The 26,276-nt window shown below is 36.9% G+C and overlaps 1 protein-coding gene across 7 annotated transcripts in view; it reads left to right on the top strand.

The window, feature by feature from the left end:
- USP37 (ubiquitin specific peptidase 37) overlaps positions 1–26,276 on the top strand; it is a 91,537-nt gene that overhangs the window by 6,235 nt on the left and 59,026 nt on the right. For 5 of the 7 annotated variants that reach the window (XM_043444572.1, XM_043444568.1, XM_043444566.1 and 2 more), the window contains 7 exons: positions 3,503–3,726; positions 7,107–7,278; positions 10,466–10,566; positions 13,215–13,393; positions 13,712–13,789; positions 23,763–23,860; positions 25,861–25,945. In XM_043444572.1, the coding sequence (XP_043300507.1) occupies positions 3,571–3,726; positions 7,107–7,278; positions 10,466–10,566; positions 13,215–13,393; positions 13,712–13,789; positions 23,763–23,860; positions 25,861–25,945 (869 nt within the window). In that variant the 5' untranslated portion in view covers positions 3,503–3,570. The remainder of the gene's footprint in view (positions 1–3,502; positions 3,727–7,106; positions 7,279–10,465; positions 10,567–13,214; positions 13,394–13,711; positions 13,790–23,762; positions 23,861–25,860; positions 25,946–26,276) is intronic. The other 2 variants (XM_043444570.1, XM_043444571.1) reach the window with 1 other exon arrangement.

The raw sequence follows: 26,276 nt of genomic DNA on the forward strand, positions 1-26,276 counted from the left end.
CTTATAATTTGGCATCCTAAATGTATAAGAAAAGATGAGATAATTTGATAAGCCTCTTAAAGTATAGTTTCTTCATTGAGCAGTAGATTGTATGAATCCTGGTTTAGGCACGTTTGCTAATGTTTTTTGTTTTAATAATGCATTCTGCAACTACATATTCTTGTTTTTCATAAATGATTTTTCTCATTGATACGTGGAGAGCTTTGCATTTAGGAGAAATTCAGATGCACATAGAAAAAGCCTGGAAATAGTTTTCAAAGAATGAGATATATAGCACAGAATGATGCTTCTGTAAAGAGCTTAGTAAATGTAATCCTGTATTGGCCATATAAAAGGGATTTATGGTTCTAGTATCTGCTGCTGTATATTTTAACTATAAAATGATAAAATTGATTGTGCTGATCTATTATTCTTGAATAATGAGGTGGTTTCTTGTGTGCCAGACACTGTCCTCGTGGGGATGCAAAGATAAAGAACATGTTCCCTGTCTTCAAATAACAGTTTTCCATTTTCATTTGGTGGCTCTCTGTGGGGAGCACTGGGGTGGGCTTCTCAGCATCTGTCACACCCCAGCTGATAAGTCTAGGACAGTTGGGCCTGTCTTCTATCCCACATAGAAGAGAGAGACAAAGGGGCAAGTAGGTAGTTTATAATACAATGTGATAAATGCTCTACTAGAGGTAAACGCAGGGTACAGCAGAAGAGCAAAGCATTAAATGCTCTCAGTGTGTATATGGGATGAGAGAATAATTGAAAGATAGCTAGAAAGGACTTCTTAGAGAAGATAATATCTAAATTGAGTTTTGATTTTATAGCCAGGAGAATTTTTAAAGGGGGGTTGTGGAGGATGGGGAGAGTAGGTAAAAAATCCTCCAGATGTAGACCACAGTGTATGCAAAGGTATAGTGGCATGAGAATATATGCCTTTTTAAGGAAAATTGTAAATCGTTTAGATGGCTGAATTTGGAGAGTCTCTTGGGGTTAGAGAGGTAAGCAGGGCCTGAGTCATGAATGGTGTTTATGTCATGTGAATGAGTAGATTTTATTGTGAGGGCATGTGCTGTGTTGTGCTCAGTTGTTCAGTCATGTCCAACTCTTTGTGACCCCATGAACTGTAGCCTGCATGGGGAGCTGTTGAATGATTTTATGGATCGTGATGTGAGTTAATCTGAAGTTCATTATGAAGATGTCTGGAAGGTATATAGAGGTTAAATTGACGACTTTACCTTCCATTTCCAGTCCAGTACTAATAATCATCAAGAGAGGTGTTAAGGATAACTCATGTTTCTGGCATGGACAACTGGAGTAGAAGAGGGATCACATATTCATGGCAGTGCTATGAGATAGAGTGGAAAAAAGCTCAAGGCTATATCCAAGCAGTAAAGCACTAAATTATTAATTGTTAAAAAAAAAAAAAAAAGGCTTCCCAGGTAGCTCAGTGGTAAAGAATCCTGTCAGTGTAGGAGACTCAGGAGATGTGGGTTCGATCCCTGAGTTGGGAAGATCCTTGGAGGAGGAAATGGCAAGTATTTCCAGTATTCTTGCCTGGAAAAATCCCATGGACAGAGGAGCCTGGCAAGCTACAGTCCATGAGGTCACAAAGAGTCAGACATGACTGAGGATAAAAAAAAAAAAAGCATTACAAACACATTGCTGATTTTGTAGTTACTGGTTGGAACAAAATGTCACATTAACAGACAGGTCTGTGAACAACAGTGGCCTCTATTACTTTGATGGATTCATACACCCAGCTAATTAGAGTATATAAATCTGGCCACAATTAGGCACACAAAAAATTCGATCAGTGAATAATAATAGAGGACTTACGATGCAAAATACTCTAAACAATTCAAAGTGTTTTCATATCTCTCTTTAAATTTATTCCTAGCTGTTTGATATATAGCACCTAGGGGCCTTGAACTAGGGTTCTCCAGTCTATATGCTACCTCTAGGTGGGTTTTGTTTGATTTGAAACTTTGAATTCATTGTCCAGAATTTAAAATAGGCAGTTTGACATAAAAAGTTGATTGCATTTTCTTGAAGAATTAGATGATCTGGTAATGCTGGGTTCATGGCAAAGCTGGCTAGATTTGAACAGACATTTTCATATTTTGCCTGTCTAAATCGTTTGTGTAACCTGTTTAGCCTCTATTTAGCCTCTGTTTAGCAGTGAGTTGGTGACCGTTGTTAACAAGTTATTTGGGATCTTTGGAGAAAGAGTTGTTGCAGACAAGGAATAAATTCAGAAAGTGGGCACTAATTTCATTCATATTGAAGCTGCTGTCTATTGAGTGCCTAATGAGTGTTAGCAATATTTCATTTAATTCTGCAACACTATAGCATTGCTATTTTACAGCTGAGAAAACTAGTGGTGAGGAAAAGTAAGTTAAAAGTAAGTGATGGAGCTGGCTTCTGATACCTAGATCTAGTATGTTTTTCCTTTGTATGTATATTACTGTTTTTAGCTTTTCTAGTTGAGTTGTTTAGGCAGAGGCAAAGTTTAACGGTTTTTAACTTATTAAATTATAAACAAGAATCTGTATTAGAGTCCATGTTTTTAGAGATTTGAAGGCTGTAGTGTAAATTTCATTTTAATTTTATTTGCGTATATGTGTATAACACTACTTGATAATCATTTTCTGCTGTTTAATTGTATTTACTTGCTGACATCTGTTAAGCTAGTTTTAAGAGTCTTAGACATTCTGTCATATCTATAAGTATCAGAGAATTCACTTGGGAAATTTAAATATTTGTGAAAGATAAAATTGGTAAAGATTCTTTGCAGGACTGGTAGAGTTAAACATAAATGGTAGGTGGATCTTAGGAAGGGGTTTTTTTGGTTAGTTTTCCCTAGAGAATAAATGATTTTCTCTAATAATGTAGTTGTTTAGGTTAAACTAATTTGATTATTCTGACAATTATTTATTCATATAATATGTTTTATACATGTGGATATGCTTAGACTACCAACTGATAGAAGGAATTGTTTGGTCATATGATTTGATGTTTCATTAGGAACTCAATTTTAAAAACTGGAGTCAGCTGACTGAATTTTTTTGTTGTTGTTGTTACTTATATTTGAAATTTAAGATCCTTTAGAATCATGAAGGAAGGTAAAAAGTTGGCCATATTGCCATGGGCACTCACATTGAGAATGGAATCTTTAGTATTCCTAATTGTCATACAGTGACAGCAGTATGGTTGTTAATGCTGCAAAATGCAAAATTTAGACACTAAATGGACTCAGGTACGTGGCTAAGGAGAGAACATGTACAGAAAAAATAAAAGGTGGGTAAATTCAATCACTGAACATCAGTGACTGCTTCATTTGTTTTTCTTACCAGTGCTATCCAGCTAATCAGAGCCTTTGAGGATATTTAATAAAAGGTAGTTTATTGGAAATGGAGAAAAGGACGTATGATGATTCATTAAATGTTCTCTTTCAAACTCTTGTTTTAATCACTAGTAAGTTGTAACTTATTATTTTATTTTTCTTCCTTAGAATCTGTCAGGTGAAGGTGTATTTTTTCTTTTTAATTTGGCTAGAAGCAATTTATTTTTAAAGAAAATATGTCTCCTCTGAAGATACATGGCCCTATCAGAATTCGAAGTATGCAGACTGGGATTACAAAATGGAAAGAAGGATCCTTTGAAGTTGTGGAAAAAGAAAATAAAGTCAGCCTAGTAGTTCACTACAATACTGGAGGGATTCCAAGGATATTTCAGGTATTACCAAAGTTTGATTTGGAATAGACCTTCAATCACATCCTTTAGTGAACAGGTATTCTCTGCCACACTAAGTATCATAGTACCCCTACTAGATTACTATTTGTTTAATTTTCAGGGCACTAATATTATTACAAACTATTCAGCAAAATTGTTGATGGTGTATAATAAAGAGTAGGAAGTAGTCACCATTGTTGAAAAGAAAGTGGTGGGAAGAGGAAGCAGGGAGAAACTGAGTCTGGATGCTGTCTAAGCTATTAGGATAACTTCAGTTATGTTCCCCGCTTCTGCACTGCACCCCTCCCCCCCGCAGGCAACCAACATATGTGATAAATTCATCACTATTTAGTATTAGCTTTTAATAGGACTCATTAGTGTCTTTTTAATTTCTTCTTCATAATTAATGCTGCCAAAGGTTGTGGTATGGACCATTCAAGGATGATGTTCAGGGTCATCCTTACAGCTGTTTTCCTGTGTTAACTTTTTTTTTTTAATTATTTATTTATTTAGCAGCATTGGGTCCTAATTGCAGCACACAAGATCTTCATTGCATCATGCAGGATCTTTTGTTGCAGTGCAGAGATTCTTTAGTTTTGGTGTGCAGACTTAGTTTGCTTTGAGGCATGTGGGATCATAGTTCCCTGACAAGGGATCAAACCCAAGTTCCCTGCATTTTAAGGCAGATTCTTAACCTTTGGACTACCAGGGAAGTCCCTCTTGTTAACTTTTGAAGGACCTCATTATTTTATCACTGTAAAAAATAATTTTGTTTTCACTTCTTTCTTGTGCAGCCAAGAATTACTTCTGTTGATATGAGTTGAACTTAATGTCTTACATTTTCTGCACTTAAAAATGCTATATTTGTTAATTAGAGTATATAAAAGTAATATTCTAAAGTACTCTTTTGAAGAGCAGTTTATAAAACTTTATGCTTGAGAACTTTAGCTGAAGTAAAATTTCCATTTATATTTGCTTCTAAACTATTGGAAGTAAATTGGTTATGATTTTATGTATCAAAAGGATTCTTAAATAGATTGTAGGTGGTGACATGGGTAGTAGAAACAATAGTTTCTACCACATTTATATGCATATGACCATCTCAATGAAAGATTTTTTTTTAAAACAGATTCAGTCTTTCAGTCCTCAACTCAAATTAGCACTCAGTAAGTATTTAAATATTTAAGCAAACATAGATCTTTAGAAGCATGATGAATCTACCTGTGATTAAACTGTCATCTCAGTTCTAGATCAGTTTTGCATTCAGCATTCATTTGTTAATCACCTGTAGATTACTGTGATAGGTACTGTGCTAAGGGCTGAGAATACAGAGCTGAGTGAGGCACTTTTCCTCTCAAACTTAAGAGTAACCAAATGCATTCTCAGCTGTAAAAATACCTCAGACATACTGATGTAACATAAAGAAGGAAGTGTTTTGTGCTCTGAGGATTTAAAGGGTAGGTAAGAATTTGCTAGACACAGTGAGGGTAAGGTGAAGATGATTTCTATAATGTACAGACCCATGCTAGTGTGAATGAACATTCAGGAAAACAAAATTATTTTAAAGTAAATGCACAGTAGAGAGTGAATGGCAGTAGTGGAGGCTAAGAGCTACATAGAAACCAGATCTTGAAATATCCAGATCTTCTATGTCATAGTAAAGGGAACTTAGTTACTAGGGAGCCAAGAATCTTAAGTTTAAATTCCTTTGGCAGCTAGGCAGATGACTTTCAAGAGGTAGTGGGAGAATAAGGACATGTAAGAGGTTATTGTGGGAGTTCAGATGAGAAATGAAAGTCTTGAGCAAAGGATAAGACAGTGGAAGAAGCAAAAGGAAGAAAACAGATTTAAAGAGATTTCAAGATTTAATTCATTAGATGGGGGCGGTGAGAGAAAGACCTACTTGAGTCTAAAACCTGTCATTTAAGTTTGAAATATAAATTAAGTCTGGTAAATTGTTTTTTCATCTTTATCTAAAAATTGTCACAAGGTCAGTTCAGTTTAGTCGCTCAGTCGTGTCCAACTCTTTGCAACCCCATGAACCGCAGCACACCAGGCCTCCCTGCCCATCACCAACTCCCAGAGTCTACCCAAACCCATGTCCATTGTGTCAGTGATGCCATCCAACCATCTCATCCTCTGTCTCCCCTTCTCCTCCTGCCCTCAATCTTTCCCAGCATCAGGGTCTTTTCCAGTGAGTCAGCTCTTCGCATCAGGTGGCCAAAGTTTTGGAGTTGCAGCTTCAGCATCAGTCCTTCCAGTGAACAGCCAGGACTAATCTCCTTTAGGATGAACTGGTTGGATCTCCTGGCAGTCCAAGGGACTCTCAGGAGTCTTCTCCAACACCACAGTTCAAAAGCATCAATTCTTCTGTGCTGAGCTTTCTTTATAGTCCCAACTTTCACATCCATACATGACCTCTGGAAAAACCATAGCCTTGACTAGACAGACCTTTGTTGACAAAGTAGTGTCACAAGGTCAATTATCCCTAATTTTAAAAATTGTGAGATGCTTTTACTTCTTTCTTTATGCTGTTCAGAGGGTATATCTTCAGCAAAAGGCAACTTTGGAAACCTCTGTATATGCCTGCTGAGGGAGAATGTTAGAGAATAAGGGTGACTAATTGGGAGAATTATTAAGATAAAAAATTCAAGATTTATTGATTTAGTCTTGGAAAAATTTCAACCAAGAAAAAATAAAAGTGATCACTTAATAGCATATATCCAGAGTCTGGAAGAGTATAAGAGAAATATTGAACCAGTTCTGGGGAGCGGGAGAAGTAAGCTAAGAGAGTTCCAGAGAACTTAGGAGCATTGTGATTGAAAGTTAAATGAGCCTGCTTAGATAGTTTTAAAAAAGAAAACAAAAAAGGTGTTCTGATGTTGGTAAAGGTTTATATTGATGTATTTTTGAGAAATAGAATTCTTTTGAGGAATATAGTTTGGATCAGAATATCCTTTTTCATTGCAGCTACATAAACCACTTGCTAGATATTTTATAAGCTTTTGTTTAAAAAGAAAAAAAGCCTCTAATCCAATATGACTTTCTAAATTGGTGATGGTATAACCATCAAGTGTTAGAAAATTAACTTCTTTGTTTTTGTAACTATACCTGAAAATATGCAGTTCCTACCAAAAAAGTCAAGAGTGTTTGGATTACTCTGTAAACTTTTAATAGTGTGTGCCTCTCCAGAAGTGAAATCTTTGATTTAAGTGTATCAAGAAATGGAAACTCTTTTTGGTTGGGTAAAGAAAAAACTGAATTAATATGGAAAAGAGTAAGAAATGTATCTTGGAACATATAAAGTTTAGTCTTCATTGTACAACTTATTATGCTTCATTATAATTCATTTTTAATGATACTCTTCCTTTTGTGTTGATCAGCTAAGTCATAACATTAAAAATGTGGTGCTTCGACCCAGTGGAGCAAAGCAAAGCCGCCTAATGTTAACTCTACAAGATAACAGCTTCTTGTCTATTGATAAAGTACCAAGTAAGGATGCAGAGGAAATGAGGTTGTTTCTAGATGCAGTCCATCAAAACAGACTTAATGCAGGTAAGCACTAATCATCCGAGGGTCTAACATTAGCAGTTATTAAAAAATATTACTAGATTGTAGGCCAGTATCCCTCATGAATATTGATGCAAAAATTTCAACACAATACTAGGAGACCTAATTCAACAGCGCATTGAAAGGATTATGTACCATGGCCAAGTGGAATTTGTTTCTGGAATGCAAGAATAGTTTAAGATATGGAAAAAATCTGTCAATGTGATACGTCAAATTTAACAGAATGATGGACAAAAACCACACGATCATCTTGATGCATTAAAAGCACTTGATAAAATTTAACTTTGTTTCATGATGGAAACACTCAACAAAGTTGGAATTAAAGGAATCTGTCTTACCTCAACATAAGTGCCTTACATGAAAAGCCCATAGCTCAGTGATGGAAAACTGAAAGGTTTTCCAAAATCAGAAACAAGGCAAGGATGACCTCTTTTACCCCTTCTATTCAACGTAATACTGGAAGTCCTAGGCAGAGCACTTAGGCAAGAAAAAGAAATGAAAAGCATCCAAATTGAAAAGGAAGAAGTAAATTTGTCTTTGTTCTCAGATGACATGATTGTTTATGTAGAACACCCTAAAGATTCCACAAGAGTGTGTGTCTAAAGAAGGAGTAGGATTTAAATTATGTTTGGGAAAACTTACCTTGTGACATAAATGTTATATAGTTGCTTTTTTATATGAAACTTTTTCTGCTGTTTTATTTTTCTATAAAAACAGAAGGTACCATAGAAAATCAAGTAGTGTGATCAGATTCCCCTACTTCCTCCAACCCCTTTCATGTAAAATGTTTTGACTTTAAAGAATACATATTTATAAGCATCTTTTTAGGAGTAATCTGTTGCTCAAAATGACTTTTTCACTCTTCTTTTTATTACTCTCCAGCTCTGTCATCATCAGTACTTTGTTCTTACTGGTATTTTATAGTTAACAAACTGCTGAGTTTTTTTTTTTAACAAATATAACACATTAAAAACATTTAGAAAATAAAGATGTAGCAATGTCTCCTTGCTTGTATTTAATAGCTATTTGATAAACTATTTTCTTGTTTAAAAAAATTTTTTATGGTTGTTTGCCATTTGGTTCATATTCATCATGTGTTCATGTTACCAAATCTGAATGAACCATGTCAGTTTTCTAAATACTGAATTTTAGAATTGAGTTGAGTGCCATTTAAAAGTTTTAGAATATGTTAGGGATTATATCTGCATTTCTCTATTTGTTTTATTCCATCATATTAATTGAACCACTGTTTTAAAAATTGACATGTGTAAGAAAGTATGTCTATGAATGCATTTAAAGAGTGGAGAGCACAGCAGACTGGTGCCCAGATTTGAGTCTGAACAACATGGCATAATGGAAAAACACAAACTTTGGACCTAAACAGATTTGGGTTTGAATCCTATCTCTGCTTGTTATATCCTGTGCAGTTTAGGGCAGTTCCTTTAATAAATGAGTTTCAGTTTCCTCATCTCTAAAATGAATGTTTTCTCACCTTAATTACAATGCTTAGGAAAAAATTAAGAGTTCATTAATGTCAGTCACAGCCGGTATTTGATAGGCACACAGTAAGTCATTACTGCTTTTAGAGTAACTAGCTGTGGACGTAACTTATTCTGTATTCTTTGGTAAATTGTTTTAATCTTTTAGGTTAAGTTGCCGTAACTGCCCCAAAGTGTAAGCTAATGAATATAAGAACACTTTGAAAACTGAAACATTTAAAGTATAATGTTGGTGTTTGAAATCAATGGGAAAAAGACTAATGGTTGATGAACAGTGTTGTCTATAAATAGGACAAGTAGCTAACCATTTAAGAAGACAGTAAAACTGAACCCTTATCTTAACTCCTTCATCTAAATAGATTTTACACTGATCAAAGATTTCAGTGTTAAAAAAAAAAAGATTTCAGTGTTAAAAAGTGATAAAAGTATTATTAGAAGGGTAGAATGGATTTTAACATATTATGTGGATGGGAATGACCTTTCTGAGTATGACATAAAACCAGAATCAATAAAGGAAAGGATTAATAACTTGGACTGTGTAAAAAATTTAAATGATCTCTGTGACAAGGAGAGAAGAAAAGATGAAGAAAATATTAGTCACAGTGACAGAGTTAATATTGCTAATATATAAATACTGACTTTCCAAATCAGTAAGAAAAAGACAGTTCAGTAGAGAAATAGACATATAGGAAAATTCAGGAAGAAAAACAGGTGTCCCATAAACATGAAAAAATTCTCAACTTCACCAATAATTAAACAAATTCAAATTCTTATTATCACATTGGCAGTAGTGTGAGGGTAGGCAAGATACTCTAATATACTTGGTAGGAGCTTGGAGTTGGGGTTTTTCTTTTTTTTTTTTTGAGGAATAGTGGTGGTATCAATTTAGTTTAAAATTGTACATCCTTTACCCCAACAATTCTTATTCTAAGGAGTTTTATCCTATGAAAATTGTTGCATTAGTGCAAGATGATGTGTAAAAGGATGTTCAGCGTTATTTGTAATGTTTCTAAGTTAAAACATTCCAAATGATCTTCAGTGGGAAATTAACAAAATTAAAATATAGACTACTGGGGGTTTTTTTGGCCACCTGCAGCTGATGAGATCTTGAGTTCCCCAGCCAGGGCCACTGGCAATGGAAGCACGGAGTCCTAACCACTGAATTGCCAGGAAATTCCCTTGAAATACTTTTGAAAATATATAAAAATCCATATTTATACATTACCTTTCATGTCCTTTAAACTAGCATTAATTTCTTTAGAGAAGAAGCCACTTATTCTGTTTGCTGAACTTAGAAAGTTTTGGTAGTATACATTATTAGAAGTATGTCTGTCACTGGTTCTGACATGTGCTTAGCATCCAGTGTCCAAAGTTAGTTCACTGACTGACTTTGCCTTAGTGTTAATTACCAAATGTTTATATAAGAGAATCTCTAGCATTCAAAAATTTATCCTTCTATTACATATTTCGAAGTTTTTCCATTGTTACTTAATTTTTTGCTTGATTCTAGCTCTAAATTCTTACTGTACATATCGGAATTATTTTCTGTGAGATAAGCACTTAGATTTGTTTTATTTTTCCTGTTTCTGTTTCCTCAGTATTAAATAATAATAATGACAAATCTCTTAGTTAAAGTAATTGATTGGATTTCTCCCCCCCCCCCCCCCCACCAGCCATGAAACCTTCTCAGGGTTCTAGTAATTTTGGAGCTATTCTGGGCAGCAGGACCTCACAGAAGGAAACCAACAGGCAGCTTTCTTACTCAGACAATCAGGTATGTTCATTTGAATCTTTCTAGCTTTTTTTTAAAAGATGGTAATCTTAGACATTCTATAAGGTAGTTGCAGGAAGTAGAATTTAGACTATAATGTCTAATAATTCTGACATTATCACAAGGATATTTGCCACATACCTAAAATTTATCACAGTGTACTTTTTGAAAACATAGCTTTGAAGTTAGATGCGGGTTTGAGATTTGGTGCTGCCTCTTACTGGTGCTGCCTCTTACTAGTTGTAGGCCATTGGAGAAGCTCCTTCTTAAGTATCTCGAGCCTTAGTACCCATCTGTAAAATTGAGACAGCAAAAATACTTTAAGCGTTGCTGTGAAATAATGTGTATTATAAAAATGCTTAGCCCCCCATACCATGTACTAACAACCCTGTAAATATTTGCTGTTGCTATTTCTTTGATGCTTTTCTGGATCTGTTCTACATTATGAACTTTACCTACACTATATGATACTAGACTGCTTTGTTGGGTCTTCTGTTTGATTTTTAATAATTTTTCTTTCATAAATATTCAGCCAGTCCTGAGACTTACTTTGCACTATTGCACCTTAGCAGTCCTATGTCTCTTTTAATTTGTCTTACAATGGTAAGCCAGGTGTATAGAGAAACCTTGAAGCTCTCCTGTAAGTAATGAATTCTGTTTGACTGTGTGGAGATGGGTTGATTACTTAAACCATTTACTGGACTAAGCAATCAGTGAATAAGGTTTCATTTTTGTTAATTTCTTTTTACAAGGTGAGTTTTTTGTTTTGGGTTTTTTTTTTAACATTTTAATTGAGGTATGATTGATATCCAGTAAATTGCACGTATTTAAAGTGTGCAGTTTGCTATGTTTTGGTTTATGTATGTACCTGCAAAATCATTACCATAATCAACCTAGTGAATATAGCCATAGCCCTTAAAAGCTTCTTCATCCCCCTTTGTAATCCTTTTCTCCAGCTCCCTGTCTGGCCCCTATCTGTAAGCCATGAGTGAATTACTCTCTGTCTCTCTAGATTACTAGAGTTTTATATTAGTGGAATCAGTATATAATTTTTTTGTCTGGGTTTTTCACTCATAATTACTTTGAGATTCATCCATTTACAGGTAGAAATTTAAAGTGTTAGAATATTTAAACTGTTAAGTTCTAATATATCTAGCAGAAGCAAATATTTATACTTTCACAAATAATGATTTCTATTATTAGCGGAATTATAAAATCAGTTTTGTGGGTTGTGACTACCATTAAATAAAATAGAATAGAAATTAATAGAGAAGGTATTCTACACAATAAGGATAAGTACTGGTTTTCGAAATTTTCAGTTTTATTTGTATGTATGTATAATAGGTTGTGATGTAAAATATTTCTCACTGTGGGGTCATGGTCAAAAAAGGTTGAAAATATGCAAAATAGTATGCATATAGCATGCTCCCATTTGTGTAACTAGAAAAATAAAATACTGATTTTCATTTCCTTAAAAATGTAGAATAATGTAGAATACTTACATTAGGAGGTAATTAGGAGGTGTAGGAGGATGGGAAGTAGAAGAACTGAGTGAATGGCGTTGGGGTGATAAAAGAGACTTCTCAGTATGTGGCTTTTATAATAGTGTTTTGATTTTTTTTTTTTAATCTTGAGAATCAGTTATCCATTTGAAAATCAACTTTTTAAATCATTCATCCAGATGACCTCAGAGATTCTTTTTTCTTATTCTAAGATTGTAATTCTGTGGAAAGTAATTAGAAATCTTCCATAGAGGTAAAGTGTGCATTCTCTCTGAATATTTTTGCTGTGTTTTGGGGTAGACTCTTTGATTCATCTTCTGCCAGTAGGTTCTGTCTCACCTTCAGTCTCCCCATCATTATATATATTTGTTTCATTTCTCCATACTAGATCCCCCTCAAAAATCATATGCTGTGTATGTGACTTGGCTTTTACATTGTGGCAGCCAAATGTCATTGTTGCTCCTTTTTCTCACATTCATGTCACTTTGCTGCAATGTGCTGTGCTTAGTCACTCAGTCATGTCCAACTCTTTGTGACCCCATGGACTGTAGCCCTCCAGGCTCCTCTGTATATGGGGATTCTCCAGGCAAGAATACTGGAGTGGATTGCCATACACTTCTGCAAGGGATCTTCTAACCCAGGGATTGAACCCAGGTCTCCCATATTGCAGGCAGATTCTTTACCAGCTGAGCCACCAGGGAAGCTCACTTTAAATTATCATAATTGGATTTTCTTTCTTAAAGATCTACTTTCAAAAAAAAAAAAAATATCTACTTTCATGTTCTACTTTCATGTTCTACTTTCATGTGGCTCTTATGTCTATGAGGTTATTTTCTTTTTTTTTTAATCGGTAATTCAGAGCAAATTCTTTTCTGCTTCCAGGTATGCTGTGGAATTTCTAAGCTTACAAGAGTACTATAGGAAAATACATGTCAAGCTCAATATCTGATACTGATTAGAATCACCTAGTGTTCTTTAAAAAAAGAAGTACTGATGAATGGACCTTACCCCCAGACCAGATAGGCTAGAATCTCTGGAGATGGGTCTCCAGTTGTGGATATTTTTAAAAGTTCTGTATAAGAGGATCACTGGTCTAAACATATGCCAATTAATGTGAAGAATTAGCTATGTTTAACTTTATTCTTATAGGTCTCTTCAAAAAGAGGAAGTTTGGAAACTAAAGATGATACTCCATTTCGAAAAGTTCTTGGTAATCCAACTAGAGGATCAATTAAGGCTGCAGCAGGAAATGGAGTAACTCCTACCCGGACAATTCCCTGTTTGACATCTACATCCACTCCTCTTAGATCAGGGTTATTAGAAAATAGGTATGAAAGATTTTTTTTTCCTTTCTTAGTCATTAGCTCTGCCTATTTAGAAATGTCTTTTAGGCCTTTTAGAAAGTCCAATAACTTGGGGAAAAGAAGGAGACTTCTAGTTAAAAGAAGATTGTGTAAAGTGCGTTTTTTGGAGATAATATTTGTCTTTTGTGATTTATGTTAGTGACATGTATAGAGCTTGCAGATACACAGTATATTTAATTGTGGTGTATAGAGTTAGAACAGTAGTCACAGTTCTTATTCTTGAGTATGTTGGTTTATACATTTTAATAATGTGAAATAACTGTTTTTCTCTGTTCTCTGTAGGACTGAAAAGAGAAAAAGAATGCTGTCATCTGGCTCAGAGTTGAATGAAGATTACCCTAAGGAAAATGATTCTTCATCGTAAGTTGCTTTAAGAACTTTTATAACATTTGATCGGTATTTCTTCTATTAATAATTACAACCACTAGAGAAAATTGGGATGGTCTTCAGTTTATGGAAATCTCAAAGACGGAAGAACAGGATTTAGAGTATTTTGGTAACAGTACACTGTAGGCTCAATAGAGAGAGGATTTGGCCATTAGTATTGCTTTGGTCATTTTAGTGCACTTCTCCCATCTTAGCTTTATTCATTTGCAGCATTTATAATAAGGATAGAGCTGAAGAGCTCTACATAAGTGTTTTTTGTTTTCTGCTCTTTTAGTATGAACACCCTTCCTTCCTTCTTCTCTTTACCTGTAAAAAAAAAAAGTACAATTTTTACCTTATTCATGTGAAAAGTTAACTTAGGGGTAAAAGGGTATTAAAACCAGCCTAGGTTCTAGACTGGAGCATCAGTCTTCTAGAGCTACTTTTGGGGTTGAACAAAAGAGCATGCCTGCAATCGGACAGTCCTCTTCCTCATAATAGGAGACTTGTGGATTTTGTCTGTCTCTGTCTTCTGAGCAAGAAAACGTATTAACACAGTTACCAGTTAATACCTTAACAGAAGTCAGTTGGTAGTCAATTAACTGGTGTTGAAGACCAAAGGGTCACCAGAAAGAAGCTGGGAAAAACCTAAAGAAGCTTTTTATAGTTTGAGTTCTTGATTCTATTGCTGTAACAGGTATAAAAATCTAGGTAGCTGATAAGACTGGTGTGTTCTCTTAAACTACAATCACTATAGTCTCAGGTTCCTTCTGTCTTCTGTCTGCCATTCTTAATAAATATCTTCCCTTTTATGAACCAAGATAGCTTCAGCCTCCACTCTCACATCTGTATTCCTACTGGGAAGGAGGAAAGGAGCAAAGGGAGGGCATACCGCTTTTGTGTAGGCTGAAAATTGTATACATAACTTTTATGCATATTACATTGGCCAAAAGTTGGTCATGTGGTTATATCAGGTTATGAGGAGATCTGGGAAGTATGCCTAGCCCAAATTCTACTGTTACGACAAATGAGTACAGTGGTTATTTGGGGACAACAGTCTGCCATAGTTTACCCTTCTAGCTAAAGATTTACGTTTGTTCATCATTCTTCCCATATGCAGAGTACCCCTACCTTCACCCTGATGGAGACAGCCTCTAAATCTCATTTAGTCACTATATCCAGCTCAGAGTCCAGGATCTCTGGGTTATGTGCAGTTCTCTCCATAAGGTCCAGGTGTGCCTTGGACTATACACCTCATGGTCTTGTTCACTTTAGTTCAGTTGCTCATTTGTGTCTGACTCCTTGCAACACCATGGACTGCAGCACACCAGGCTTGCCTGTCCATCACCAACTCCTGGAGCTTGCTTAAACTCATGTCCATCAAGTGGGTGATGCCATCCAACCATCTCATCGTCTTTGGTCCCCTTCTCCTGCCTTCAGTCTTTCCCAGCATCAGGGTCTTTTCTAATGAGTCCGTTCTTTCACATCAGGTGGCCAAAGTATTGGAACTTCAAGCTTCACCATCAGTCCTTCCAATGAATATTCAGGATTGATTTCTTTTAGGATTGACTGGTTTGATCTTGTTGCCATCCACAGGTCTCTCAAGAGTCTTCTCCAACACCGCAATTCAAAAGCATTAATTCCTCTGTGCTCAGCTTTCTTTATGGTCCAGCCCTCATATCCATACATGACTACTGGAAAAAACATAGCTTTGACTCTAGGGACCTTTGTTGGCAAAGTGGTATTGTACCTAAAAACTAAAAAACAAGTTAATCTGCATACCTCACTCCTGTCTCCACACACATAGCATTTATTATACATTGCTGGAGTAAGCACAGGATAACCACAGAAAAAATTTCCATTTAGAAAAGACAAAGATTGGGAACTCTAAGGAGTCACTGGTCTATAGTAGAGATAAAATCTTGTTAGGCAGAAATTGTGAAGACTGTGAAAGCAGTGGAATAAGTTCTTAATTAACCCCTGTAACTGTTTCTGTCCTATCCTTTGGAAGGAACCCTTGCTCATTGTACTCCATATGACTCGTGGCTTTGCCCTTTAACAGATTCCCTTTGTCTGTTATCTTTCAGGGCCATAGCTGAAGGGTGTTCTTTGGAGCCATGCAGCTTTGTAACCTACTTGATGCCGATGTAGTTCTGGAAGTTTAGAAAAGTCTAGAAATGTAAAAGTTTTAGAAGTGTTTTTAAAGGTAGAACATGCAGGGTATTATAGGCTTGAGAAAGAATTAGGGCCAGTATTTTTGTTATTAATTCTTTTAATTTTTAAATTTTGGAATAATTTTAAATTTACAGAAAAGTTGCAATGATAATGTTGAGGTGTACCTGTATACCCCTCATCCAGTTTTCCCTAATATTAACATCAGTTTTTTTACAAACTACTTCTCCAGTTACCTCTTAGCATTGCCTCAGTTTGAGAATCAGAAGCAATTGGATTTTTTTAGTCCCATATGACCTCCAGTTACCACACAATTTTAATTCTAGGCCATTGGCACAGAGAGGTATATTCATTTTTCAACCTTGATTGCAAACCTGCTAATTCTAACCCAGATTTATCTGTCTTGAATAGAACCTTGCTGAGAGCAGTAAAAAGCACTAACACAGACCAGTGTTCTTAACTGTCTCAGTCTTTTCCTTTGAGTTCTGCCTCCTAAGACATTACAGATAACAGTTCTGTGACTATTTCGCTGAGATACAACAGTCCTCACCAGCTTTCTAGTCTGTAATATCTGTATTTTTACCCTCTGTCTTACTGCTGAGCTAGTTCTTCCCAGAACAGGGATCGAACCCATGTTACCTGCGTTGGCAGGCTGATTCTTTACCACAAGACCACCAGGAAAGCCCCACCATCTTATTATAGGTTCTTCACATTGGTGCTTTTCAATTTCTGGGTGAGAATATTAAAAAAGAAGTGTTAGTGGGATGAGCTGTAGCTCTTTTTGTCCTTACTGCTACAAATAGCCTTGAGGCTGTAACTGATATTATCTACTTCCAGGATCCATTCTAGATTTGTTGCATTTTTCATTAACACTTATGGTGTTGATGACTTTCCTGGTGGTATGACTGAGATCTTCTTCCCTGAGGGATCTGAGCCCATGGTCACTGTGCATGTGTCAGGCTGTGGTTGCTACAATTACCCAATCAGAGTTAAAATTGAGCTTGAAAGCACCAAGAGATTCCCTGGTGAATTTCCTTTATACCAGACATATTCTTCTTGCCCTTATCATGTAGCAGCAACCCTGCCCTCTTATAATAATTAAAGTCAGTTACAGTATAGTAACTCCTTTCCTTGCCTGTTGATGTGCCAGCGTGAGAAGCCCAAAATGAGTAGCAGCCATTGCTTTAGATTAAATGGAATTCTTCTTGTCCTCTCTTGTGAAAAATTTCCTCCTCTGGAAACCAGAACCTCTGGATCCACAAAATCTAAATTGAAGGAACAAGAAGCACAAATTCTCCAGGTGTGTTATTGAGACTGATAGTGGAGGCATTCTTACTTCTTGGTTTCCAGACCCATGTATTCTCTATAACTGTAATGGCCTGTTGGTTTATGTTATATATTATATCTTGAAGGGCTCCCAGTTCCTAACAAGATCATCTCTATAATCTGCACCTTTAAAGGCTGTTGGCCGTCAGCTTTGAGGTAAATATGATCTATGATAGGACCAATGGACCCTTTGGTCATATGCCCTTATTGTACCTCCTTTTCTTTTGTGTAAAGTGGATCTCTCATTCCATAGTGATGTTATGTGAGATTTCATGTTAGTAAATCATGTACTCTTATAAAGCCCTCAGATAGCAGTGCAGCCAAGGCACTGTGGGCAGGAAAGGAAGAAGCAAACCTTAAATATATGCCAGTCCCAGCCAGAATTAATTGCTACCCTTTCTGGGATGGAAGGAGTCTAATGTAATCATCTTATCACCAAATGTCTGGTTGGTTTCCTTAAGGGATAGTATTCCTTCAAGGGCCAGGGATCAGCCTCTAGAATAGCTGAGCAATTGGACATTGAGCTGTATAAGTTGCTAAACCAGCTTATTAAAAGGGAGCCCCTATTTTAGGGTGCACCTAGAGCTTTTACCTCTACTACCATGCCTGTTACTCATGGGCCCTTTGTGGAAGTATTTGGATGGCTGAGTACAGAAATTGACTGGTATCTACTAGACAAGTTACCATGGGTGATTGTTTAATGTCTCTTCAGTGGAGTTCTCTGGTGAGCATTAACATGTGAAACAGATCTTCACCCTTTGTACATACTATGCATAAACCTCTTCCATAAATCATTTTCGCCTGATTTTCCAGGCTTATTCCTGCTAGGCCCCTGATCATCCATCTAGACCATTTACCACCATCTGGGGGTCCCCTGGCCCACGTTTCTCTCCATACAAAATGGACAGTTAGGTGCACTTCTCAAACTCTGTACAGTGGAGGAATTCGTCTTAGTCCTGTGTTCCAGGGCAGTCCCTTAGTGGAGCTACAATGCATCAGCAGTTCATTTTCAGCTTGTATCAATGTACCGAGATGATCCATCCATGAATCAGGCACAGTTTTTCTTCTTCTTTTGTCTGGTCATCAGAATGCTCATAGATCTGTTCTCATTATCTATTCTTGTTTACTTGGGTCATCAAGGAACTATGCAACCAGAGTAAGCCATCATGAGCTGGGTGCTATCATACCCATGAAGTTGTAAGATCAGGAAGTTACAGCATAATCTTACAACTTTATGATTATTATTTACCCCATATGGCTGTATCAGTTATCTAATGCTATATAACAATATGCTTAAAATAGTAACTATTTATTATTGCTTATAAGTCAGTGGTCACTTAAGTGGTTCTGTTTATCTGGGCCTGTCTTGCCAGTTGTAACTGGATTCTCTCATTTTCTCATGCATGCGTGGTCATTTGGTAAGTTGGCTCGGGATTAGCTGGTCCACAGTGGCGTTACTTGTATGACTGGCCGTTGGCTGTCTAGTGGTTGATGTGATGCAGGAGACTAGCCATCTATTTTTTCACTTAATAGGGTTGCCCTGGAATTACTCTCATGGCAGTAGTAGGGTTCCAAAAGAATGAGTGAAAATTTGCAAGGTACCTGTAGCCGTAGAATCAGGACTCATGCACTGTTATGTCTGTTACATTCTTTTGGGAAAAGGGATAGGGAAACAGATTGCATTTCTTAATAGGGGACTTGGATACAAGGAAGGAAATAATTTGGGATTTTTTTTTTTAACAGGTTTATTGAGGTACAGTTTATACACCTTAAAATTCACCTGTTTTAAATGTATAATTCTGTATTTTTGGTAAATTTTTTGAGTTGTGCAACCATCACCATAATCCAGTTTTAGAACATTTCTATAATTCTAGTAGGGTCCATTGTGCAGTCTACCACATTTTTCAAATGCTGGAAAGATTGCATGAGCTATATCCTCTTCTATTTTATCCCAGCCCATTCCACTACAGATGAAAAATCTTGGTGGTCTTACACTTTAGGATACCAAAGATTTTACCACCAGCCAATGGTATTTCTGCTACCATTGCCAAACAACTGATCCAGTTCCAGAATCTTGTCCTTGGAGTGTGCTTCCTAGACCCTCTTCTAGCACTAACTGTTGTTCAACTTCCTCAGACACAAACCCTGAAATGGAGAGTAGTGTCCAAGTGATTTAGTTTGGAATTATTTCCAGGGGATACCAGGAAGGACGGGGGGAAGCAAGATACTGCAGTGCAGGAGAAAATGAGTGAGTGTGATCTCAGACAAAAATCTGATCTCTGACCAGAAAAATGCAGAGTTTAGGCTTCAACCTAATCCCAGAAAGAAAATCTGTTATATCCATTTCACCTTAAAACTATTCTAATCCAAGGCAGGGGAGCTTGGCTTCTATACTTCAGCACCTGACCTTACTTTTGACTCTGAGAGTGCAGGCAAAGACTCTGGTAGCTTGAGGACAATCTTGTGAAAAGGAACCCTAGGTAGTGGCTATCAAAAAAATTTAAAAAACAACCCAAATAGAAGAATTTGAAAAAGAATAGATACATGTATATGCATAACTAAACCCCTTTGCAGTACACCTGAAAGTAACAAAACGCTGTTAATCACCTATACTCTAATATTTAAAAAAAAAAAAATAGGGAAAAAACCTAAGTTGGTGTGTAAGAGAGGATACAAAAATAAGACTAGAGGGAATCTGGGTGGAGCATCTACATTGTCTGCTTATAGGCTTTATTCATGATGGATCTCCTAAAATAAGCACTTTTAATCAAAGCATGAGCATGTTTCTCAATGGACCGTCTTTACTTAATATAGGTTCAGGTATTTGGGAATAATAGATCAGAGGAATGTGGTCAACTGGAGAAGGGAATGGCAAACCACTTCAGTATTCTTGTCTTGAGAACCCCATGAACAGTGTGAAGAGGCAAAAAGATAGGACACTGAAAGATGAACTCCCCAGGTCGGTATGCTATTGGAGATCAGTGGAGAAATAACTCCAGAAAGAATGAAGGGATGGAGCCAAAGCAAAAACAACACACAGTTGTGGATGGGACTGGTGATAGAAGCAAGGTTCGATGCTGTAAAGAGCAGTATTGCATAGGAACCTGGAATGTTAGGTCCATGAATCAAGGCAAATTGGAAGTGGTCAGACAGTAGATGACAAGAGTGAACATCAACATTCTAGCAATCAGTGAACAAAGATGGACTGAAATGGGTGAATTTAGCTCAGATGACCATTGCATGTACTACTGTGGGCAGGAATCCCTTAAAAGAAATGGAGTAGCCATCATAGTCAACAAGAGAGTCCAAAATGCAGTACTTAGATGCAATCTCAAAAACAACAGAATGATCTCTGTTCGTCTCCGAGGCAAACCATTCAATATCACGGTAGTCCAAGCCTATGCCCCAACCAGTAATGCTGAAGAAGCTGAACAGTTCTATGAAGACCTACAAGACCTTCTAGAACTAACACCCAAAAAAGATGTCCTTTTCATTATAGAGGACTGGAATGCAAAAGTAGGAAGTCAAGAAACATCTGGAGTAACAGGCAAATTTGGCCTTGGAGTACAGAGTGAAGCAGGGCAAAGGCTAATAGAGTTCTGCCAAGAGAACGCACTGGTCACAACAAACACCCTCTTCCAACAACACAAGAGAAGACTCTACACACTGACGTCACCAGATGGCCTACACCGAAATCAGATTGATTGCATTCTTTGCAGCCGAAGATGGAGAAGCTCTATACAGTCAGCAAAAACAAGACCTGGAGCTTACTGTGGCTCAGATCATGAACTCCTTATTGCCAAATTCAGACTTAAATTGAAGAAAGTAGGGAAAACCACTAGACCATTCAGGTATGACCTAAATCAAATCCCTTATGACTATACAGTGGAAGTGAAATAGATTTAAGGGACTAGATCTGATAGACAGAGTGCCTGATGAACTATGGACGGAAGTTCATGACATTGTATAGGAGACAGGAACCAAGACCATGCCCAAGAAAAAGAAATGAAAAATGGCTGTCTGAGGAAGCCTTGCAAATAGCTGTGAAAAGAAGGGAAGCGAAAAGCAAAGGAGAAAAGAAAAGATATATCCATTTAAATGCAGAGTTCCAAAGAATAGCCAGGAGAGATAAGAAAGCCTTCCTCGGTGATCAATGCAAAGAAACAGAGGAAAACAATAGAATGGGAAAGACTAGAGATCTCTTCAAAAAAATTAGAGATACCAAGAGAACATTTTATGCAGAGATGGGCTTTATAAAGGACAGAAATGGTAGGGACCTAATAGAAGCAGAAGATATTAAGAAGAGGTGGCAAGAATACACAGAAAAACTGTACAAAAAAGATCTTCACAACCCAGATAATCGGTATGATCACTCACCTAGAGCCAGACATCCTGGAATGTGAAGTCAAGTGGGCCTTAGGAAGCATCACTATGAACAAATCTAGTGGAGGTGATGGAATTCAAGTTGAGCTGTTTAAAATCCTGAAAGATGATGCTGTGAAAGCGCTGCACTCAATATGCCAGGGAATTTGGGAAACTCAGCAGTGGCCACAGGACTGGAAAAGGTCAGTTTTCATTCCAATCCCAAAGAAAGTCAATGCCAAAGAATGCTCAAACTACTGCACAATTGCACTCATCTCACACGCTAGTAAAGTAATGCTTAAAATTCTCCAAGCCAGGCTTCAGCAATGCATGAACCGTGAACTTCCAGATGTTAAAGCTGGTTTTAGAAAAGGCAGAGGAACCAGAGATCAAATTGCCAACATCTACTGGATCATCGAAAAAGCAAGAGAGCTCCAAAAAAACATCTATGTCTGCTTTATTGACTATGCCACAGCCTTTGTGTGGATCACAATAAACTGGAAAATTCTGAAAGAGTTGGGAATACCAGACCACCTGACCTGCCTCCTGAGAAATCTGTATGCAGGTCAGGAAGCAACAGTTAGAGCTGGACATGAAACAACAGACTGGTTCCAAATAGGAAAAGTAGTATGTCAAGGCTGTATATTGTCATATTGTCACCCTGCTTATTTAACTTATATGCAGAGTACATCATGAGAAATGCTGGGCTGGAGGAAGCACAAGCTGGAATCAAGATTGCCAGGAGAAATACAAATAACCTCAGATGTGCAGATGACACCACCCTTATGGTAGAAAGTGAAGAAGAATTAAAGAGCCTCTTGATGAGAGTGAAAGAGGCAAGTGAAAATGTTGGCTTAAAGCTCAACATTCAGAAAACTAAGATCATGGCATCCGGTCCCATCACTTCACGACAAATAGATGGGGAACCAGTGGCTGACTTTGTTTTTCTGGGCTCCAAAATCACTGCAGATGGTGATTGCAGCCATGAAATTAAAAGACGCTTACTCCTTGGAAAGAAAGTTATGAGCAACCCAGATAGCATATTAAAAAGCAGAGACATCGCTTTGTCAACAAAGGTCCGTCTAGTCAAGGCTGTGGTTTTTCCAGTGGTCGTGTATGGGTGTGAGAGTTGGACTGTAAAGAAAGCTGAGCACAGAAGAATTGATGCTTTTGAACTGTGGTGTTGGAAAAGACTCTTAAGAGTCCCTTGGACTGCCAGGAGATCCAACCAGTCCATCCTAAAGGAGATCCGTCCTGGCTGTTCATTGGAAGGACTGATGTTGAAGCTGCAACTCCAATAGTTTGGCCACTTGATGCGAAGAGCTGACTCATTTGAAAAGACCCTGATGCTGGGAAAGATTGAGGGCAGGAGGAGAAGGGGAGACAGAGGATGAGATGGTTGGATGACATCACCAACACAATGGACATGGGTTTGGGTGGACTCCAGGAATTGGTGATGGACAGGGAGGCCTGGCGTGCTGCTGTTCATGGGGTTGCAAAGAGTCCGACACAACTGAGTGACTGAACTGAAGAGATAGGGGAAAGGGGCTTAAGAAATGTTAACTTTGTGTTCATGAACTTAAAGTAGTTTAGTCACTATGAATTGAAATGTTGACATTTAGTAAATAACATTTCAAATTACATAAACTGTAAGAACATTTTGGATTTTGTTTACTTTTAGAGCTATTCATTATCAAGCTCGAATGGTTTGCTTCTTTTTATTATTTTCAATTTTTTTAATTTTAATTTTTTCATCTTAGTTCTTAATTGATTCTTTTGCTCTTAGTAGCTGAATCATTTCATCTGGGCTTGCTTTTGGCAAAGAAAACCTATATATTCTTGCTGTCTCTGGTTTGACTTTTTTATAAAGGAACTGCTCCTTCATTTTTGCCTAATTACCAGGGTTTTGGATTGGATTGACTTTTGACTAGGTAATGAAAAGCTTATTTTTATGATTCTCATTTGCATAAGGCTTTAACACCTTGTAGCGTAACTTCCAAGCACATCAGTTAATTCAGCAATTGAAATGTAAATTCTAATGACAACTATTTAAAATTAAGAATTATATCTTTATACATATATGTTTGAATTAAATTATTAACTATAGGAACAACAAGGCTATGACAGATCCCTCAAGAAAGTATTTAACCAGCAGTAGAGAGAAGCAACTGAGTTTGAAACAGTCAGAAGAGAATAGGACATCAGGTAAGTATTTGGTCTTTGCATAATATACTCATTTATGATATGATATATTGTATTAGACTAGAAATAGAAATGTAAACTGGGGCATATTTCTCACATATTTAAGAACACTGGGTAAATTTTGGACTAGTTATCGGGTGCCAGTTTATATCCTGTTTTTGCTGTTTAGTCGCTCAGTTGTGTTCAACTCTTTGTGACCCCATGGACTGTAGCCCACCAGGCTCCTCTGTCCATGGGATTTCCCAGGCAGGAATACTGGAGTTGGTTACCATTTCCTTCTCCAGGGGATCTTCCCAACCCAGGCATCACACCCATGTCCCCTGCGTGGCAGGTGGATATTTTACCACTGAGCCACCTGGGAAGCCCTAATTTGTATCCTAGTACTTGGCTAAACTATTTTTTAAAATATTAGAGCTATAAGGGAATTTTTATTTTGCTTACGAGGAATTTAAGCTTTACATCTGCCTATTCAACTACCTAGAATTAAGTTCTTTCATTGTCAAAGTACCTGGACTATGGAATGAATCCAAAGAGTTAAAGTTATTGAAATTAAATTATCAGTGTTGCTGGTTATTAGAAGTTCCAGAAGATCTTGTAATTATCACATAAAGCAGTTGTATAAGCTCACTTCGTTTTTAACAAAAACTGAAAGATTGTCCCTGAAGTTTTATTGCTGCTTCCTATACTTAGCATAACTCTGGTCCTCTGAACTTCTTAGAGACTCATGTATCTAGTATTGATTTGAATATTATGTTTAACTTGGAATTGAAGAAAGCTAAAATATGGCATGATTTTGGTAATTTGGGAGTTTGAGAGAATTCATTTCATCTGGACTCTAGAAACAGTCTCCTTTAGGGGTTCAGACTTATATATAAATTGGACTCTGACAGAAAGAGAAAGCTCTAATATAATTCTCACCTTTGAAGTAATAATTCATTATATAAATGCTGTTTTTTGGTTTTCAGCTTTTACAATCAACCTGTATTAGAAAGGACTTCCCTGGGTAGCTCAGACAGTAAAGCATCTGCCTACAATGCAAGAGACCCGGGTTCAGTCCCTAGGTCGGGAAGATCCTCTGGAGAAGGAAATGGCAACCCACTCCAGTACTCTTGCCTGGAAAATCCCATGGATGGAGGAGTGTGGTAGGCTACAGTCCATGGGGTTGCAAAGAGGCAGACGCAACTGAGCGACGTCAACTTTCACTTTCACCATAGTTAGAAAACAGAATACTTAAAGATGTATTAATACTTAATAGATGTATTAATACTTAATACTGTTGAAGTTATGGTACATCTTACAGGTGTTGATGTGGAAGAGGAGAGAGAGTGGAAAGTATAAGGGGTCAAGTGGTAAAAAGTTTCATGGAACAAAATGTGGAGAGTTTAAGTGTGTTAACTTTGCAAAGTTAATCAGTAGAACTCAAATAACACAACTGATGGGGAGTTCCCGAGCAATCCAGTGGTCAGGACTTGGTGCTTTGACTGCGGTTAGCTGGAGTTCAATCCCTGGTTGAGGAACTAAGATCCCACAAGCCACATGACGCAGCCAAAAAATAAATAAAATAATAAAATAACACAACTGATAATTGGTTTGGAGAGAAGAGAAGAGTAGAGGTGGTATAAATGAGAAATTATTTCTAATTTTTCTTGAGGGAGCCGGCTGATGCTGTTTAAAATTAATAAATTGAGAAATTATACAAACACCTAATGTTATGGAGGAAATCAGAGAAACTGAGTTTCAAAAAATGGTTAGAAATTGGAAGAAAAATTTGTGGAGCTTTAGGGCTAGAGAGTATTCTTTTGTAACCTCTTACAAACTTTTTCACAGTATTTTGATCTTCAGACATGAATGATCTTCAGACATGCATATGTATATATTACTTGGATGAAAAGAAAGGGGAAAATAGAGTTAAATATAAACAAGCCAATGTAATTTTATTATTAAATGAACTTGAATGATTGATTTAGGAATTAAATTTTTCCTGTGTCTGTTCATTTTTTTAGGGCTTCTACCTTTGCAGTCGTCATCTTTTTATGGTAGCAGATCTGCAGCCAAGGACTATTCTCCTGGCAGCACTAACCTAGACAGGTATGCATTGGCTATATGCCTTGTGAAGAACTTGAAGAGCTTTCTTCAGAATATTAAATGATGGGAGGGTCTATGTGTTGTGCTCTACATGAATATACTGATTTAACAACATAGATGACAATTTACAGATTCATGACATTTTAGTTACAGGGTACTCTAGAAGTGTTTTAGTTCAAACTATTACTTTTTATATTCTTCAACACATGTATAAACCTGATGTCTAGGAAAACTTGTACTGAGGACACAGGTTTGACTGGCAGTGTGATCAGATTTTGACCAGTGTATTTTCCATCCTCCCAAGTAAAGTAGTTCTCCACTGAGACATTTTTAA

The sequence above is a fragment of the Cervus canadensis genome, chromosome 24 (assembly GCF_019320065.1).
Source record: "Cervus canadensis isolate Bull #8, Minnesota chromosome 24, ASM1932006v1, whole genome shotgun sequence".
NCBI lineage: Eukaryota > Metazoa > Chordata > Mammalia > Artiodactyla > Cervidae > Cervus > Cervus canadensis.